The following is a 20,102-nucleotide window of genomic DNA, read 5'->3' as shown; positions in this document are numbered from 1 at the left end:
GCATCTGTTCGGGATGCACAACATTTACACTACCAGTCAAAAGTCTGGATGCACCTTCATTCCATATTTAACTGTAAAAAAAAGTTTTAACTTTTATAAAAAAAAAAATTTGTTTCACAGAGAAAATTTACATGAAAATACCGCTAAAATAACGTTTATGTGACCTACTATAAATACTACAGCATTTTTCCATGATTACCACAACAGTTAGTGCATTTAACATTTAATTGGTGTATTTTTTGCAATGACAGTTCTAGCTGTCATAAATATTAAAGCATACATTATTAACACAAAAGTACATCAATTTGACTAGTACAAACTGTATTTTTTTTCATGAAGTTAATGCAAAATGTTACTTGTAAAATTGCATGTTTTCGTTATCAGCACAACAATATGTACATTTAACTGTAAAAAATTGTATTTTTTCAAGAAATAAATGCAAAACTTACAATATTGATGTTATGCATATTACGGCATTTTTCTATTAAATAACATTGCAAGACTAGGGAAATGTATTTTAGTTAAAAATACAGTTTTGTCCTGAGTTATAGTGATTCAGTGTTATATAAACTGTATCAAACTGTGGTCGAGTTTATAGATTTTTACTGTCATGGTTTGACAGTTTTTCACTGTAAAATGTACAAACATTTTTACAGTGTAGACGCAACAAATGATGAAGCTTTGAGGCTGTCTTTTTTTGGGAATTTGTTCTTCAGAAAAACGTCACATATCGGGAGAATACAAGAGACAAGAACTTCACAACAGCAATGTCACTGCAGGAAATTCAACACCAAATACAAACGTACAAGGATGCAAATGTGGCAACTCAGAGCAAAAATGCAATCCAAGGACTAATTTCTATTAAATGTATCAATTGCAGTCTGGATCGAAGACTCATGGAGTCTTTAAGGCTTTCAAACAACAAACTGAGGGCAACTCAGGGCAGCTTAGCCCTAGTGGTCTAATACAGCATTATCCCTCCTAAATCTTCAAAGTCTGTTGTCACTGGACAAGGTCACAGCGCTGCTAGAAAGTATTCACCCCCCTTTATTGCTTTTCAACATTGAATTATAGCTTTTGGCAAGAATTTGCACAAAAAATGACTCTTTCATGTCAAAATGAACAGATCTCAATAAAGTATTGTCAATTGATTGAATGATTCAGTGTTGAAAAGCTATAAAAGCACTGATAAAAACATTTTACAGATGTTGTATGCTTCCAAACCAAGTATTGAATTGAAACTTCTGCAAAAGACAATCTGTGTTTCCATATAATTGTCAAGCAAATTTGTTCTTGCATTCTGTTCCATTTAAACCTGTTGATTTTGGCATAATTTGAGATATTCAGGCAATTAAGTACATTTTGGGAAGATCAGGTGCTTCGAAATCTTTGTCAAAACTCGGCATATTAAGTGTTTAGCTTGCTGGTGGGAGATTGTTGTGGGTTTCCAACTTTGTAAGCCAGAAAAAAAATCAAAATAAATAAAAATCTCATCTAATAACCCTGAAATTTTGGCAGCAAGGGTACCAGAAAAAATATGTCTGAAAACAGTGGAATAGTGTAAAGCTAAAAAAAACTGTTAATAAAATGGATTTAAATACAGTATTGTGAGTTTGTGATCACATAGTGTGAAATTATTATTGTAAAACTACAGATTTTTGATGTGGGCTTTATGTACAGTTTAAATCTGTTTCATTGAACAGTCAAACCTTAATAATCCTTAATATATATATATATATATATATATATATATATATATATATATATATATATATATATATATATATATATATATATCCTACTTAGCGGCATTGTGCTAGATTTAGGATTGAAACCAATGACTTTGACCAATACTGGGGACTAAAAGTCAGAAAAATAAGTTGTTTTTTGCAAATCCCAGCAATACATTTAGTAGTAAAGACCCATAAACAAGATACAGGATACACAAACCTTATTGGAGTTACTTGCTTTGGATTGGATTTATTTCAAGGGGAGAAGAGGTTTGAAAAAAAAGCTAAAATAAAAAAAATATACGCATTATTAAGCATGGGCTATTTGATTGGCTGGCTCAGACGCACTCGTTCATCTCGTCCTCCGCGAGGCTTGTTTTGAGTAATTCAGCAGAAGGACATCACAGCTTTATTTTTATGTTAATGTGGCCACAAGATGAAAATCTAAGCAGCCTGCAACTCAAGTCATATGATATATGAGAGCTTTCATCTGCGTTTGGCCCATTTGGCTTCATCCAAGTGCAGTTAATACAAAGACTGGGTCAGGAAAAAATAATGCAGCGGCATAATGAGAGTTAAATAGTGGCAAATTCTAATTTCTTTCGTTGTAATGACCCACATTTATATTCTAATTTTGCTAACACTCATGCAGCATTTGGACGTTTAAAATGGCCCATAATTAGCGAGTCGTTATTAAAAAAAAAAAAAGGAACATAAATCTTCCTTCTGAGCCATTACAGGTGACTCATTGTTTTTGTGCGCACTCGGTCTACAGATTTTCATTCCTTTGATGCATTTGTATGCTGGGAAGTCAGCCATTTCAAAATAATTTATCGGCAGTGTCAAATTTATCTGCTGCAGTGAGTATAAAAAGCCAAAACACACATAGTGACGAACCAACAAGGACACATTCATTGTAAATATGACCTATGCAAGGACTTGTGTGGTGTAAACAGCTTTCTGTCTTTTGTTGTGTCGTTTTGGAAGTAAAGCCCTGTGCTGGAACTTCAGAATCCTGCTCTTATGCCCAAATGACAACAAAAAAGAAACCCACAGAAAGTAGAAAGAGAAAAACATTAACTTGTTGTCCTTGTTGCACATCAAAGCTACAAAATCCTTCCTTTTACACTAAAGCTTTTAATGTTCATATACACTACCCTTCAAAAGTTTAGGATCACTTAGAAATGTCCTTATTTTTGAAAGAAAAGCAGATTTTTTTTTCAATGAAGATAACATGAAATGAATCAGAAATACGGTCTAGACATTGTTAATGTGGTAAATGACTATTCGAACTAGAAACAGAACATATGCCAGTCACGATGCTATTCTAATGCATTTATGCAGCTTCATTGGTTGTAAAATTAATTCAAAATGCCAAAAACTGCAGTTCCTTGAATGGCCACTAAGAGTGAGCCAGTCTCCATAGACCTCCATGTCAAAATGTCCAACTTTACAGCAGAAATAAACATGTTTACAGCCTGGTACAAAAATCTTCTGATACAAAAATATTTTTGAAAGAAAAGCTATTTTTTTCAATGAAGATAACATAAAATGAATCAGAAATACATTCTAGACGTTGTTAATGTGGTAAATGACTATTCTAGCTGGGATTTTAATGGAATATCTCCATAGAGGTACAGAGGAACATTTCCAGCAACCATCACTCCTGTGTTCTAATGCTACATTATGTTAGCTAATGGAGTTGAAAGGCTAATTGTTGATTAGAAAACCCTTGTGCAGTTATGTTAGCACATGAATAAAAGTGTGAGTTTTCATGGAAAACATGAAATTGCTTGAGTGACCCCAAACTTTTGAATGATAGTGTATATATTTATGAATTTTTGTGACCAAGTATTTCATATTTAAAACTATGTTATATATTTTGTTTTGCATTTTTGTGACATGCAGCTACATGTGGTTCAAAAAATATCACTAGTTGACTTCTGTGTGATAAATTTTTTGTTGATGTGCTCAAAGATGGGACTTTTCATGAGTCGCCCATAATGAGACACTATTTAAATAATTGTCTAATATTGCAGATTTTGAATCAATGACTTGATGAGAAATAACAGTGAAAAGTTACCGCTTTTATATTATATATACTAATTCCACAGATATTGGCCTCAAATTCCAAAAAAATTAGCTAAAATTGATCAACAGTTTATGTATCACGCTACAATTTTACAGATACCCTTATAACTATGTATGGTTAAAGGTGTGAGTTTTCATGGAAAACATGAAATTGTCTCGGTGACCGCAAACTTTTGAACGGTAGTGTAGGTTTTTCAGTGAAGTCAATGAGGAACTGTGGCTTTCATCAGTATGCTTCACATCTTCTTCATTCACTGCACATTTTTTTTTTACCATATTCGACCAGATCCAGTCCTAATTCTGCTTAGTGTGTTTCAAGATGACACAACCAACTTCAGCTGAAGTCTGCTGATGAAATTTTCAGGGAAGGTCAGAAATGACACAAGGACCAAATGATTAGATTTTGTCAGTGATGCGGCTTATAGTCTGGATCCACGGAATTGTTAAAGATTTCTGTACCATTGTGAGATAGCCGCATGGCGTCACTGTAACTATGACTACAAGTGAACCCTGCCTCAGCTTCCTGCTGATGATCACATGATTGCAGTCCTACTACAAATCGGACCACAGATTTTTTCAAGATTTCATCCATCGGAAATCATACGACTGAGCAGCCCTGGCGGAGTACTGTGCTCTCTGAGTGCTTTTCTTGTTTAATTCTGTGCTCAGCTCGTGGAAACCTTTCATATCTACATTATTGGACATTTTTATTAGACTCAAGTCAATTTCTTCAAGCGAATTGTCAATTTAAAAGGTGCCTCTATATCAGCACAAAATCACCCTCAAATAGCCATATTGGACGTTATGGGAGGCTTTCAACGAGCGAGATCATAAATGTAAAACAGTAGCCCTGCGTGATGCTGTACCTAATCAGCCCAAATATTGGAATTGGCCAGAGGGGGTTCCCCTTTGGTTGATTGGTGGATGTTAAAGTTCCTGCGTAGTGGAGCCAATTTCATGTCTCATTAGCTTCATGAAAACCCAGATTGGACTTTTCTCAACTTATGGGAAGGTCTCGCAGCTTGTGCTTTCCTCTTTTCTTGCATGTAAATCCAAGAGAATCACAAACATGTCGGCTAAAGCAACATATCAGTCGAATTTGTCGTTAAAAAGTTGAGATTATGGGAGCTAGTGCTCAAGTAACCTGGATTCAACTTTTCTGTACATTATGTGATGTTCTATTCAGCAGATCTGTCTAATCAAATGCAACAAGAGTAATTCTTGTCACTACATGACGCACTTTTTACACTCTAGTCTATGGTTTCCTCTGGTGAGGACATGTGAAGTACAGCTTTCACAGGCAGCTGTTCAAATCACACCAATCTCTCATTAGCTACAGTATCTATACAAAGTGTTCAAGGCCTACATTTTTTTCACAAATGATTACTTAGTAATGGAGCTACGTGTGGAGAGGAAGGTGTCACATGTTCACTGCAAGCACATCTGACGATTCAAAAGCTAAAAATTACACCCAGAGATCTGAGAGTGCAGATAAAAGGCAGGCAGATGCAGAAAACAACAATCAGCTGAAAAAACTAAGGAAGCCCTCAGAGCTGGAATCAGAGAAAACACACGAAGCAGGCAGAGGTTGCAACAAAATACCAACAAAGAGTTGCAACGTTTGTGACAAAATTAGCAGCGGAAACTTTAGTCAAAGCTGAGAAAAGGCTACTGGAAAGCTAACGTGGCTAACAGCACCAAGCAGCAATGGTAGCATCTCACAAGAGGCCTCCATTGTTTGTTTAATACTTTGATTAGCTTGAAGCTTTGCAGATTTTATGTCCCATTTCTGTGGATTTTTTTTAATGTCAAAGCTAAGCAGAATTCATTTTTCTTTAGCTACTGTAATTCCCTCAATAGTATTACCTTTGAAAGGATTCAATACAGGAAAATATAAATATTCATATTTACATTGTAAATGTTAAATAATTATTAAATTAAATTTAAATCCAATTAAATACATGAATGCATTTTTGTATTTATTTAATTATTTATGATTTTTATTACTATTTTTTAATTATTTATTGCTATATGCTTCTATTAATTATTTTTTATTATACACAATATTTTCCCTAGATTCATCTAATAAAAATATTTATAATTTTAAAATTAATATTTCATTTATTATATAAACAATGTTTTCTCTATACGCTTCTAATAAAGTCTATTTATTATTCCTTTATACATTTTTAATTTACTATATATGGAATATTTTCCCTATATGCTTCTCATAAAGTTTATTTATTATTTCTTGTTGATATTTTATTTATTCTTCACAGAATTTTTTCTCTATATGTTTCTAATAAAGCCTATTTATTCCTCTTTTATTAATATTTTTCGCATTTATTATATACACCATACATGCTCCTCACAAAGCTTATTTATTATTTTGTATTAATATTGCATTTATTATATACACATTATTTTCCATATATGGTTCTCATCAAGTTTTATACATTAAAATTGGATTTTTTTATTATTATTTTTGTCCGTCTGTTCAGGTCAGACAGACCCTTCTGGTAGCATTAACGACTCTTCCTCCACCACAAGAACTCTGTGACTTTGGTTGATGGTCTGTTTTTCAACATCTTGCTTTGCTTGTGCAGCTTTATCACTGGCAACAGAGGAAACAGAGATGAAACAAAGCAACAAACTCATTTGCAGAAGTTGTGTCCAAAATGATGTGGAGCGAACAGAAATGCTACAGGGTCTCGACAAGCCTCTGATTATGCCGTGAGAGCTGGTGGGCTGCAGATATATCAGAGTCAGTATGCAGATGTTTGTTTGTAATCTGTAAACTCGTACGTGACACCAAAGCGCAGCAGGGCGACTTGTTCATTCCTCTGCTGGCGTTAATTAAGCGAGCGGCCGTTTACAGCCACAATCCCTGTTTCTCGTACAGATAAATGAGGCGGCCCGAAGCTGCAGAGCATCCCAGGGGTGTTTGTTTACATTCTGATCTGAATCTTTACATCATATTTTCTAGCATATTTTATCAGCACTGACGTCCAGGGTCTTACAGAGGAGGAGTATTTGTCTCACTTGACTAGAAATCAGCTTGTCGAATTGTGAAATGGACAGAATGTAGGGAAACTCTGCTCCAGAAACCAAACACATCTATGTACTTTTACAAAGTCAGGTGAGCTCTATCCAAAGCCTTTCAGCTTCTCAAGACACCCAGCGTTTTGTTTGCTTTGGCGTTAAGAGGGAACACTGCAAACTTGCACTTAATTAAATGTCAGACATCTCAGTCTGCCGCTCCAGAATCTGAAATTCAAGTGCTCTCTATATGTCAATAACACAAACTGTCTGGTCTGTAAAAAAAGTTTGCATAATCAAGGGTGTCTGTATCTCTATAATGATGTGTATTTTTTTGTTTTATTTTTACTAGTGTGACAAAAACAAAGAGGGAGAAAGATGCTCGACGTTGCGTAAAAAACGCCGCGGCACTAATTAAAGAAGGGCGTCTATTGTAATCACTAAAATAGTTACAAGCCATCAGTTGTTTATTCTCGAAAAACACCTGAAACTGTGCAGGAGCTTCTCCATTTTCTCAGACACAATCGTTCAGTTTTAATGAATTCACTGCAGCTTTCACTTCATTTTCTGCAACACAACGTCTCAAAACTAAATGTACATTCTGTCTGTGAATCCTCATTTCACTGGGACAACACAGTTCCACTAGTTTGACTGTAATATGCCATATAAAAGACATTAAAATGGTCTTTTCACAAATCAATGAGTGAATAATTATCAAAAGAACAGCTTTGTAACACGAGGGGAGACTTGCACATTTTTTCATTAATGCAATAATACATTCAAACCATACTCATTTACATTTTAAGCTTAATTATTTAATAAAAATAGCATTTTTGGGTCATTTTAAAGACCAAACAGCTCATCAATAACTGAGAAAAAAATCAACAGGTCAAGCAAAAATGTAAATAATTGTTATTAGCCAGGACCTCTTGGCCTAAAATTGAAAACTGAACAGACCGCTGTTCACCGCACCGAATTTGCATAAAGTAGAAGGAAAACTACTTTATGCAAATGAGCTCCGGGGCAACGCACAGCAACGCAACCACAATGCAATGTGGTGCGTTTCACATAGACAATGAATAGAATGCGAGACATTGACTGATCCTGTGGACATGTACCTTAACGTTAGCTACGACAGTCCTGGCACCGGCAAATGGTGTAGCCAGCCCATAATAGAACATTTTTCAAGACACTGAAAGTGCTTGAGTTTACAAAAAGTCTTTAAATGATGAATATAATCACTATAGTTGCACTTTTGCAATTAATTAATTACAAAGCCTCTAATTAATTCGATTAATTTTTTGAAATCGCATCCCACCACTAATTCCAACCCAAACCAAGATTTTCTCCTAAACTTAACAAAGTAGTTTTGGTGTCAAAACACTGAGTGAAACAAAACTAAAGTCATGAAATAAAACAATATTAAGCAAAAATAAAAAGAGTTCAACACAGCTTCAGTGTGGTGGGTGACAGTCCTGTGACTTAGACCTCTTCTACTCTGGCAAACTCACTATGAGTGTCTTTTAAAGGTGAGAAAGTCTGATATGTCCATCGGCGTTGAATACTGACATGGTGGCAGCGATGCCCAAGGACACCTTATGAACATCTCTGAGACACCACAGTGTTTGACACTCTGAAGGAGAACGGCTGGTGTGGCTGTTGCACTGGAGGTGATAGAACAAATTATTTTTAGTGGCTGCCTGCGAGGACATTGCACCAATCAATCTGGCACCGACGCCGCAGAAAAGCAAATAAAACTGACAAGTCGAGTCAAAACAAACACCGAGTGCAGCTCATGCAAAAGTCAGTTCAACTTTAAGTTCAGGTTTTCGTCTATATTTCAAGCATCCACTTTAGGATTCGGACACTAATGGGGATGAAGTGTGTTCAGACGTAAGGCTGCAGCTTGTTTTTAGGCTTGAGACAGTTCTGGTCGATCGTTCACACTATTTGTCTCCTTGTACACTTTGTTGGGTAGAAAAACTGACAAAAACTCAAATATAGTGATTCACGGCAACTCAAAGAATGGATTTTTCTTCAGTTCTTGACATGGCTGCGGGACAGTTTTCTTCCTACGACTGAAGGATGCCAAATCTGTAACTGTAGTTCAGTGGTTCAGATTCCTGCCTTCGGTCATTAGACGCATGAAGACATTGAAAAGTCACTGAGCCTCAACTTGTAACTGTTCACTGACGTCAGAACATAGCCGAATATTTAAACTGTCACCGAGCCAAAATATCAGCTTTATCCAGCCTGTGGATATTTTACCGCAAAAATAACTGAGGTCCATGACTGACCTGTTGTGCTGCAATGCACCATGGGAGTTCGGGGTGTTGGGGGTTTAAATGTCATTATTGTGGTTCATTTTAGTGTTCCAGTGTTATTAGTGTTTGTGTTCTATTGTGTTTTCTGTGGTGTGGTCAGCCTAGTTTGGATAAGTGTTATGTTGTCCATGGGACCATGAGTGTGAAGTGTATTGTGTTTGATGACTTCCTGCCACATTTTCAGTAGCACTACTCTCGGTGTCAAAATAAAAGCATCTGTCAGTTGTAGAGTGCGTAAAAGGCAGATGTTCTTTCTCCAGCATCGTTCTTCAATGCAGCTTGCCACAAAAATGAATATTTATAAAAATACCTAGATACCACATAAATCTGTGATTTCGTGAAAAATCCGTGATACTAAATGCAATTTCAAAATCTGCGACACGGTGAGACTGCAAAATGTGGACTGCGATATTGTGAGGGACCACTGTGTATATATATTTTACATTTTTTCTTTTTGTGACCAAGTATGTCATATTTAAAACTATCTTGCATATTTTGTTTTGTATTTTTGTGACGTGGTTCAGAAAATATCACTGGTTGACTTCTGTGTGATAATTTTTTTTGCTAACGTGCTCAAAGATGGGACTTTTCATGAGGGCTACCATTTTTTTCATATTTCAACTCACCCATAATGAGACACTATTAGAATTAACTGTCTAGTATTGGAAGAAAATGCCGAGCAGGTGCGCACATCATGGCAAGGAACCTTTAACGCTTCCCCACTCCCCCATCATTCTACAATTTCACAGATACCCTTTTAACTACGCATAGTTAAAGGCAAAAAGACAATCAGAGTTGGCCGAGCAGAAAGAACCCGATGATCTGAGACCAAATAACCAGACAGTGAGACTGAAAATGTAAAAATGTGATTCATTTCTATGTGTTATGCCCAGACGGGGAGTTTGAGGTCAAGTTCTTGAGGAGTTAAACAGCAGAGAGTCAGACGGTGTTCTCCCGTCTGTCCACTGGTCCTACAGACATCACAGAACTTAACAGTGGACGGACTTCTGAAGTCAACTGGGCTACTGCGAACACGGTCGATTCTTTCAACTTTCCCTGAGGTGTCGCCTGGCGTTTCCATTCTGATCTCAGCAAAAATCGACGGACTCCTGACAGACAGAACTCCGTCGTCCATTTGTCCGCTCGCTCAGCTCTGACTTTTGGATAAAGCTGCACCGCTGAGAGGCCACTTGGCTGCTGGCGGCTTCCTGCTAAGCTGCAGAACCACATCGAGGTGGGAAAACAAAGCAGTAAATATCTTCTACGACCACCTTAAACCCTGAATTCTGTCTTAAAAGCCTGCCAGAAGTGGACCAACTGTACATAAACACAACACAGACTCTGATCTGTGCCTCTTCTCGCCTCTCTGATTTAAAGTCCGCCCCTTCTATTTATCACTGTATACACTCTTATTGATGCCACTATCGATATTGCTACTCAGGGTTTGCTGCTCTTTGCGTCTTATTGCCCTTCAGCACCTCCAGACTCGCTCTACTGACACGTTGAAAACTCAGTAGGAGCGTCGGAGCCTCGTATTATTTCAGGCGTTATCTCATTAGACTCACTTCAGCTCAGCGCTGTGAGTCACTGTGGAGCTGCTTTACTTCATTCTCTCCACAGCAGCCTTCGTTCCTATCAGCTCTGAAACCACAAACAGCAGCTACAACAGAACGACAATCGAAAATTCGAAATCAGCAGCATGTCTTCATCAACGCTATTTGTCATTCCAAATGGATTCTATGAGTCCATTTTAAGCCTTTCTGGTATTTAAGCACCAGTGTATTAACCAAACAAGAAAAGCACTCAGATAGCGCAGTACTCCGCCTGATAACAAAAGAAATTGTTCTCAAACAACATTCAAAAAACATTTTCAGGACGTCATCGAGGCCTCCGATGACACAATCTTTTTTACACAGAACGTTCCTTTATATTTGCCTTTTTGTTGAGGGAACACATTGTTGAATGTCCTTCTGTAAAACACTTATAAAATGTTCACAAGGGAAGGATGTTCTAAATGCAACATTTGGAAAATGTTTTCAAGATGTTATCAAGGCCTCAGACAACAGGAATTTGATATTATATCAAAGGTGAAACATTCTGCCTAAAATATTCTTTTTTGGGAATGTTGTTGACGGAACCAATTATAGTATCAATAAACAAGAAAAGCACTCAGAGAGCGCAGTACTCCTCCAAGGCTGTTCATTCCCTCACATGGCATTGTCAGAAATGACAATGACACCTCTTCTCTTTAGGGTGGGTTTGCAAATATGTGAAATGAACCACTTTCACTTTATATGTTGATTGCACTTATTAAGCCAAGCAGAAGAAGTTTCACTTTTTTTTTTTTGTTTTAATTTGACAAGCAACATGACAGGAGGGTTATGACAGCCACATCGCATACAGCGCCACCATCAGATGACAACAGTATAGTTTATTATCTCTAAAGAAGGTAACAGACGCAAGTCTTACTTTTTTTAGACAGTTTATCACAGGTGTGTCAAAATCATTTTAGTTCTGGGGCCACAATCAGTCCAATTTGATCTCAAGTGATCAGTAAAATCAGAGCATAATAACTCCAAATGTTTCCTTTGTTTTAGTGCAAAAAAGTACATTCTTAAAATTTTCACATTTATTGAACTATGGTTTTAAAAACATTATGAACAACCTAAAATTTCTTAAGAAAATTAAGTTCAGTTTCAACAATATTATGCCTCAGTTTATCATTTAAACATTACAAATTGCAGATCATACTTTGTCTACAAAGGCACAAAGCATTCAGTCTCAGGCATCTGGAACTCAGCAATGGAGTATTTTACTTTATGATCAAAACAACTTGTCAAGATCTAGAGATTATTTTAAATTTAGATTCATTTTCACATCTGTGTAGTGATCCTGACCACCACACCATACAAACTACACAAACTAAAGCTGGAACTATAAAGAAAGAAGGTTCAGTTGTCCCCCTGCCTTGTAAATGTATTAAACTTATACATGAAAAATACAGATAGATAGATAGATAGATAGACAGATAGACAGACAGACAGACAGATAGACAGATAGACAGATAGACAGATAGACAGATAGATAGACAGATAGACAGATAGATAGATAGATAGACAGACAGACAGATAGACAGATAGATAGATAGATAGATAGATAGACAGATAGATAGAGGCTTCATTTTCACCTCTGTAATTTTTACAGTCTGCAAAGGCCAAAACCGGCCCACCAGAGGGTCCAATCCGGCCCATGGGCCATATGTTTGACACCCCTGGTTGAAAGAATTCGCTTCAGTTTCAATCATATGGAAACACAGTTTGTTGAATTTGTCTCTTGGTAGTTTCTAAACTGCAGTATTAACCCACTGAAGCATCACTTTCAAACAATGTCCTGCATCATCTGGATGTCCCTGTAGACCTGAACCTGCATCAAACCCTGATAATAAAACACCCAGAAACAGAAACACGGTGCTGCTTAGGAAACGCAACGCTGTAAATCTGTGACATTGCTCTGTATATTCGACGTGAAATGAACTGAAGTGTGAAGAGAAATTCCAGCCAGAGAGCAGCTACGGTCGTAACATGCTGTCTGAGCAGCAGCCGCTCGGCCCTGCAGCGCTGCCAGCTTAGTGACTCAGCAAAAGCCACATCTTCCTGCTCCTTCCCTTCCTCCTGCGTGCCCTCGCTCTGCATCCAGACACACAACTGGCACGCTGACAACTTTAACGCAAAAAAAAAATCTGGTGAATGGACCTCTGTGGGTGCTACGTCTCCAGAACCTGGGCTGGGACGCTGCAGAAAAACAGTGGGACTGAATCTGGAAATCGATTGCGCTAAGAGAATTTCACGGCGGCTGACTTCTAAACTGTCTGATGAGAGGAAACGAAATTGCAAGACGGTGCATGCGGGGAGATGGGCTATTTGCATGCACAAGTAACGTGAACACAGAGGCACAAACACGGCTACACACAAAGAGCGACGCACAATGCATGCAGATGAGATGCCACATGGGTGAACTCACTGCACACTGCATGATGTTAGTGAAGAAGACATAATCAAAGACATACTGTGGCTGAAAGGGGAGTTGGGCGGCTGTTGTAGGTGTACCTACGGCAAATAGTAAAGAGAAGCCTCCTTTTCTTATTCATAGTAATGAAATATGGGAGTTTCATTGTGCTATTTAAAGATGATAATTTGGGAAAGAGTTTGTTAGTGAAATTCCTTGAACATTTTCAAAGCAATCTTTTGTGTAATCCATTCATTTTGTTAAATTATGCAACAAAAAAGCAGCCAAAGTGAGCTAAGCATTAAGATACACCCACAGCAGAAGTTCCCTCGGCAAGCATGAATGACCTGGCGACTGGCAAACATTCATACCGTTGCAATAGGAATCAAAATCTTTGATCGAAGGAGTAAAAATTCCTAAAAAAAAACAAAAACAACACACACAGAAAAGAGAGGGAAAAACTCACAGGTAGGCGGCCTTGCCCTCCTCGATTTCCTTGCCCTTGCCGCTGGTGGCTGTCTTCTTGCTGCAGAGCGAACGCGTGATGCACATCAGCAGGCCGCAGTGGCGCAGGAAGAAGCAGCTGACGTCCACCAGCACCAGCAGCAGCAGCAGCGCTCCGAGGCCGAGGCCCACCACCGCCCCCAGCCCCAGGCCGCTGAACAGGGATTCTGCTAAGGCAGTGAAGCGCACACACACACAGACACACAGACACACAACAAGGACAAAACACTGTTAGCAATCTGGGTTTGTTCACTCCGAGATGCAGACAGAAGGACGCGTCCGACCTGCCGAGTCGAGGCCGGAGGTCAGGTTCCTGCTCAGCGTTCGTTCGTACAAGGAGGGTGAAAAACCGGGAAACTCTAAAGCCTCGCAGAACAAGAGCACCCAAAAACTTTCACAACCGCTCCAAGGTCAGTGATTTCAACCGAAGCCAGTTGGACTCGTTCCAAGACGGAGATAAGTCCTAATCCACAACACCTGGACTCCACACAGCCCTCAGTGGAGGATCTCCATTATTAGCTCGAATCTCCTCCAAAACAAACACAAGTGTTTCTGCATAAAGTCAGCAGGGTGGAAGTTTCAAGTAATAATTGACAATTTGTACCTTCTTACCTGTTTAACGACCTAAAAATTAGTGGTGGGACGCGATTAAAACAGTTAATCTAATTAATTAGAGGCTTTGCATTTAACTATTTGTGATTAATCACAGTCAAAGAGTAGATATTTGACACAATAAGCAAAGTTTTTTAATTCAAATAAATCTTGGTTGATGACTGAATCGATGAACAGACATAGATGTGAACTTAAAAATATTTATTTCATTTAAATTTATCTGTGCATTTTTCATCTATCTACTACATCCACAGATTACTGCAAACTCAAAGTGCAATTATAGCGATTATATTCAACATTTAAAGAATTTTTGTAAACTCAGGCGCTTTCAGCGTCTTGAAAAGTGGTCTATTATGGGCTGGCAACACCGTTTGCCGGTACCAGGACTGTCGTAGCCAATGTATGGTGCGTCACCATGGAGCTCATTAGCATGAAGTAGTTTCTTTTATTCAAAAGCAGCGCGATCTGACGCACGTCTAAACCAGCTGTCATTGAACGAGGACAGATTCAGCAGTTAACTTCTCGCCTCAAATGCTTTCAGAAATACTTTTTCGCTGAACAGTTTTCGTAATAGAAGAGAAACTTTGCAACCGAGCTGCCATGTTGGTCCGATGTTTCTACCAGACTGAAGGTCTGAAGGGCTGTCATGTGACCACCTAGTGGCCCACAAATGACCCGCCCACCAAGCGGGTGATATTCAGATGCGGCGCGTTTACATGCGAGAAAAAACAGCCCTGTGAACACATAACTTTGGCTCTGGTATCCGTGTGTGTGTGTTATTTTTTTCTGTAATCAATCAATCGGAATTAACGCGTTTAGTCCTACTTAAAATACAAGCACCTTCTGACAGAACAGAACCGTGAGCATTTCTTAGGCTTAAACAACAAAACACTTTCTCTTCCTGCTGTATTCGCCCTCAGGCCTCGCTTCTTACCGTCTGTATCAAGAGCCAACAGTCGACATCGCTGTTGTCACGCTAGAGCTCTGCTGCTTCAGTGTCCGCCGGGCGTCTCTTATTTTGTAGCTCGCGGCACTAAACAGAGCCACGTGGGAAACAAATGTGGAATTTTCCAGCTTGAAGTTGAAATGGCTTCTCTCAGAGTGGTCAGCACTCACTCGGAGGCAAGCAGCGGGGCCTGCTTTCAATTGAAAGTAATGAGAAAATGAAGGTGGCGGTAAAGAGAGGCTCCCGGTGGGATCGGCTGAATAGAGCCGTGCCCTTAAGTGATCCTGGGGTTGAGCAAACTGAACATCCACTGTAGGATCAGTGTTGACAGCTGGAGGTCAGACCCTGCCACGAGTAATCAGCAATGGAAGAGTGAGGGCGAATTAACTTTCCTACTTAGGAATGCCTCATATGCGTGTTCAGTCGCCTGTGAGTTGGGAAAAAAAGGGAGATCCGACATTAATATGAAGGTGTGAGCACTCAGAGTGGTGGAGTCTGGCACCCTCCAGTTTAAAAAAAAAGGCCCCGGTGAGGCAGCACTGAGACAGCCGGAGCTTCTCTCCACTATCTGCCTCCTGGCTAAACAGAAATGTGACCTGAATGCAGGAGATGCACCTTTAGGAAGATTCTCTGCATTCACACCTATGTATCGTGAAAGAAAAGCCTTGGTGTATCGGTGGTGAATCAGAGTTGGTGGATCGGTATCTCATTTAGAATGTTATCCGACTGAATCCTCGCTAAGCTGTGAAAAACTAAATACTGTTGGAAAGCACAAAGCCTCGGGGCAACCGGTGTAACCTAGTTAAAGGTCCAAACAACACTTCTACAATAGTTTCTTATCTAATTACGGGAATGAAAAAGGTGAACATTGGTGAAGTAAAGTATCCCCACATTTAGTGCCTTGAAAGGATCACACACTAGATTCTATGTTTCCTATAAAGCTGCTCCATCAAGGCTTTCATTTCACCTCCAGAATATTGATTAAAAAAAAATACTTACAAAGTCATGCAATTCCCAAAATTGTTGTGTCAACAAAACTCATCAAAATAATGTTTGGGCTCAACAAAACAGTTCACCACAACAAATTTGCATCCAACTTTTGGAGTAATGACAACTTCTAATTAAATCATATTTAACCAACCAACTATATTAAGCTTATTAGCTTTTCCTTTTAAATGAACTATTTTAAATTAATCATGTGAAATTGTCCATTCATGTTGAGACAGATGATGGGAATTGAACGTGAAGCCCATTTAATTAAGATATCTCAACTTAAATTTAGTTTTAAATCAACTAATGCAGAAATTTGAGTTGAAATTACACATAATATGAAGTTGAGGCATTATTATGTCAACAAAACTCATCAAAAACAATGTTTGCAACTCTAAATGTCTGTCTAAATGAGCAGATTACAGTGCAGAAGACATTTAATAAGTGTTTTGGTGGCTGACTGTCATGTGTAAAACCAGTGCAGAGCCCCAGGGACCTGCATTTATGTATTTTGTTGCTTTAATCCAACTTGAAACTCTGACAATAAGGCTTTGAGGGCTTATACCCTCCAATTAAAGCCGAGAGTCAACACTTAGAGCTTGCGGTGGCTGTTCTGCTTCAGATCCAGAGTGCTGCAGCACAGAGCCAAAACAAGACAAAAAAAAACTGTGAGTTCCCAAACACTCCTGCACCACAGTGGAAGTTGTCACAGTGTGTCACAACCCAAACGCCTCTCGTGTTGCCGACTTTGTTCTTGACTTAGAGCCCAACTGCAGACTGGCAGCGAGTCAAAGCAGAGAGACTCAGAGAGGAGCTTGTGGCAGAAGGAACTCCAATTAAATCGCTTTTGCGTTTTCGCGAACCTGGGGGACGTGGGATTTGAAAACTCGTAGACTGGATCAATATTTTCTCGCTGCCACGGGCAACTGTTTTGTATCTCACCTTTTCGAAAGTTTACCTGAGTTAATTTGGCTGCTGAAGCCACAGATACGGAGGCGGTAAACAACACCAGCTCGCCCCGAAGCGTTCACATATTCCAGAAAATGAATACTAATCCATTCTTTCAGCCGCGCCTTTTCATCATCACTGAGCTTCCACATCTGCATTTCTATCACAAAGCCTTCGTTTTAGAAATGTACAAAAATTGGGTTTTGATGAGCAGATTTTCAACACAACAATCATAAAGTGCAGGCGAAATTGAAAACAAGCAGACATGTTCTTCATTTGAAGGACTGCTCAAAGTGTCGGGATAAAGATTTCATTAAAGTGTCACTTTTTGGGACAGCAAAAACTCTTGAGCCTGAAAAACTGAAATCCATAAACATCAGACTTTCATCCGATAAGGAGTATTACTCTAAAGTGCTTAGCAGCAACTTGACAGTTTGAGGTTGGATTGATATGTTGCACACTTGTTTACTTGTAGCCATTTTGCCGGCCGTTTTATTAGATTTATTCCCAGGTTGGAGAGCGCTTCAGGAAAAGAGAAGAGCGTCGTGGAGTACGCTGAATGAAAAGAGTGCTTTACTGGCACAAAGAGAACCTCAGAAGACTTTCAATAATGACGTTTCAGCTGTTATTGTGAGTGTGAATGCATTAGAGTAGCCACGATGTGTCAGTGTATGGTGGCCTGGAGGCAGCAAATACAACTGAAAAAAAAAAAAAAACACATTTACAAAAGGAAAATACAAAATTATATCACTGTCGTATATGCAGAAATGTGTGAAATACATTTAATTTTTGGCTTGTTTTTGTGAAAAGTTGCTTGTTTTGTCACTTCTTAAATCTACATTTATGTTTTACTTGAAATCCAAGCTGGTTTTGCTCCTTTTTTACTCCCTGTGAACTCATTTGTCACTGCGATATAAACTCCTGCACCTCTATGGAAACAGATGACGGGAAGAGAACTCAAAAATATATTTTGTGCTGTCTACTAAAGTCATAGATAAATAAAAATTACATTTCTTTGATCAATTATTCTACAAATTGAAAAAACTAAACTGGAAAAGTGCGCACCGGGGAAAAAATGGTGACACAACACTGTAAAAAATAAATGCTTTTAACTTAATTTTTTTTAACTATTTACTTTGTTATTTTACTAGAGATAGTAACTAGTAAAACCACAGGACAGAAGTATTAATTTACCCATTGATGTATAGGCAAAAAAAATTAGTTATACTGCATTTAATTAGCTAAAACAAATATTGTCTGTTATGTTTACAGTTTCTGTTTACAGTCTCAGTATTCATTCATTCAGATATTTTCTACATAGATTTTCAATTTGCCTTCCATACAGCCTGCAGCTTAGTCCAGTGTTTTGTTTTTAATCTCTTCAGAACAAACTTTTTGGGTGATTTTTTTAACTGAGACTTGGACAAATAATGTGATTTTGATGAATTATCACAATTTTAAGCTCAGATTTGGTCCATTTTCCAAATCAAATAGAACGTCACAGATGAGCAGTTCAATAGAAATAAAAAAGAAAAAGGAATAAAGACTATTTGTGTCTCTTTCTCGGCAGCACTGACGTCTTACACCATCAGGATTCAGCAGCTGCTCTCCGATAAGCGATTTCTCTACTGAGAACTCTTTACAGTTGTGAAGAATCAGACAAAGCAGACAGTCTTTAACTAAAACTGCGCTCCTGTTTGTGACGCATCAGAAGCAAAGGTCGCCTGGTGGCTAACTAACTATAAAACAGACACTGCAAAAGCAACACGGTTTGAAGTAATATTATCATTATGTGCTTCAGCATTGCAGCGTGAGCCGGAGAGACGGCGGCTTCCTTTATGACACGGATCTCTGTAGAATAAACGAAGGCATGAAAAATGGCTTAACTTTAAATTTAATGAACGGAGATGAAACACAGCCAGCCTTGTGTGGGGCCACGAGTCAAACCGTTTCAAGTTAGCGACCAAGATACCTGGCAACAACTGAAAAAAATGGATAATGAGAGGAAAACAAGGGAATATTGTAGCAGAAGAACCTAATGTAAAAGGTGAAGTGTTTAGATCTACATTCAGCGCTTACAGATTTGCGCCTCGTGGTCGCCGACGGCTGCGGTAGATTTATAGTCTGAGAGCGGCGAGAAGTATTGAGGTCATTTCTGGAGGAGGGAAATAGAGGACGATGATGCTCTGTGTTCGTACTGAAAGATCACCTGCAGTCAAATGGATGCAACAGAAAACACTCCTAGTAGTAAGGCACAGGTCAGAGTGATAAACTGCCTGCAGGGGTTGGAGTGTAGAAGTTGTGCTATACACTTTTTTTCTCTTGTTTATAGAAATATTTAAAGGTATTCTCATATTCAACCTTAAATCTGACTTATTGCTGCTGTAACTGAGCCAGTGCAATTTGTCTAAACTTTTAAAGTCAACCATTATGACACTAAAGGGCTACAGCTTTCTGTTTCAAGCCAACCAGACTAATGAAATGTTACTGAATAGACCCACACTTCGGCAGCTGTTTAATTAATGTCCAAGAAACAGATATTTTCAGCGTGCCTCTGAAAGACCTGTTTCCATTTGAACCACACCTTTATTCAAAAAAACAAAAAATGTGGGTGGGAAAGAGAAACACAGGGAAAGCACAATTATTCAGTGTAAGGTGTTGCTGTAATTCTGTGGAGAGTGAAAGGCAACAGCCAGGAACCAAGAAAAGCACTCAGAGAGTACAGTACTCCTCCCAGGCTGCTCATTCCCCCATACGGCATCGTCAGAAACGCAGAATGTTTTTTTTTTTTTTTTAAAGAAATGCAGCTTTTGTTTATTAGTTATTGATGATCAGAAACCATGGCACCTTAGAATGTGGCCATTTGATATAGATGTACCCACAAACAAAATCACCTTGCACTGAGCACATTAT

The 20,102-nt window shown here is 38.5% G+C and overlaps 1 protein-coding gene across 4 annotated transcripts in view; it reads right to left on the bottom strand.

Annotated features, from left to right (window-relative positions):
- The window catches only part of LOC111565647 (neural cell adhesion molecule 2), a 329,641-nt gene that overhangs the window by 3,502 nt on the left and 306,037 nt on the right, over positions 1-20,102 (bottom strand). The window contains exons 16-17 of one of the 4 annotated variants that reach the window (XM_055008080.1): positions 13,656-13,863; positions 13,251-13,290 (exon numbers count right to left, since the gene is read on the bottom strand). The exons of 1 other annotated variant lie outside the window; for it this stretch is intronic. In XM_055008080.1, the coding sequence (XP_054864055.1) occupies positions 13,251-13,290; positions 13,656-13,863 (248 nt within the window). The remainder of the gene's footprint in view (positions 1-13,250; positions 13,291-13,655; positions 13,864-20,102) is intronic. 2 more of the 4 variants (XM_055008078.1, XM_055008079.1) reach the window with 2 other exon arrangements.

Source organism: Amphiprion ocellaris, chromosome 24 (assembly GCF_022539595.1).
Source record: "Amphiprion ocellaris isolate individual 3 ecotype Okinawa chromosome 24, ASM2253959v1, whole genome shotgun sequence".
Lineage (NCBI taxonomy): Eukaryota > Metazoa > Chordata > Actinopteri > Pomacentridae > Amphiprion > Amphiprion ocellaris.
Note: the sequence above shows the minus strand (reverse complement) of the source record. Positions and strands in the feature narration are given on the sequence as shown.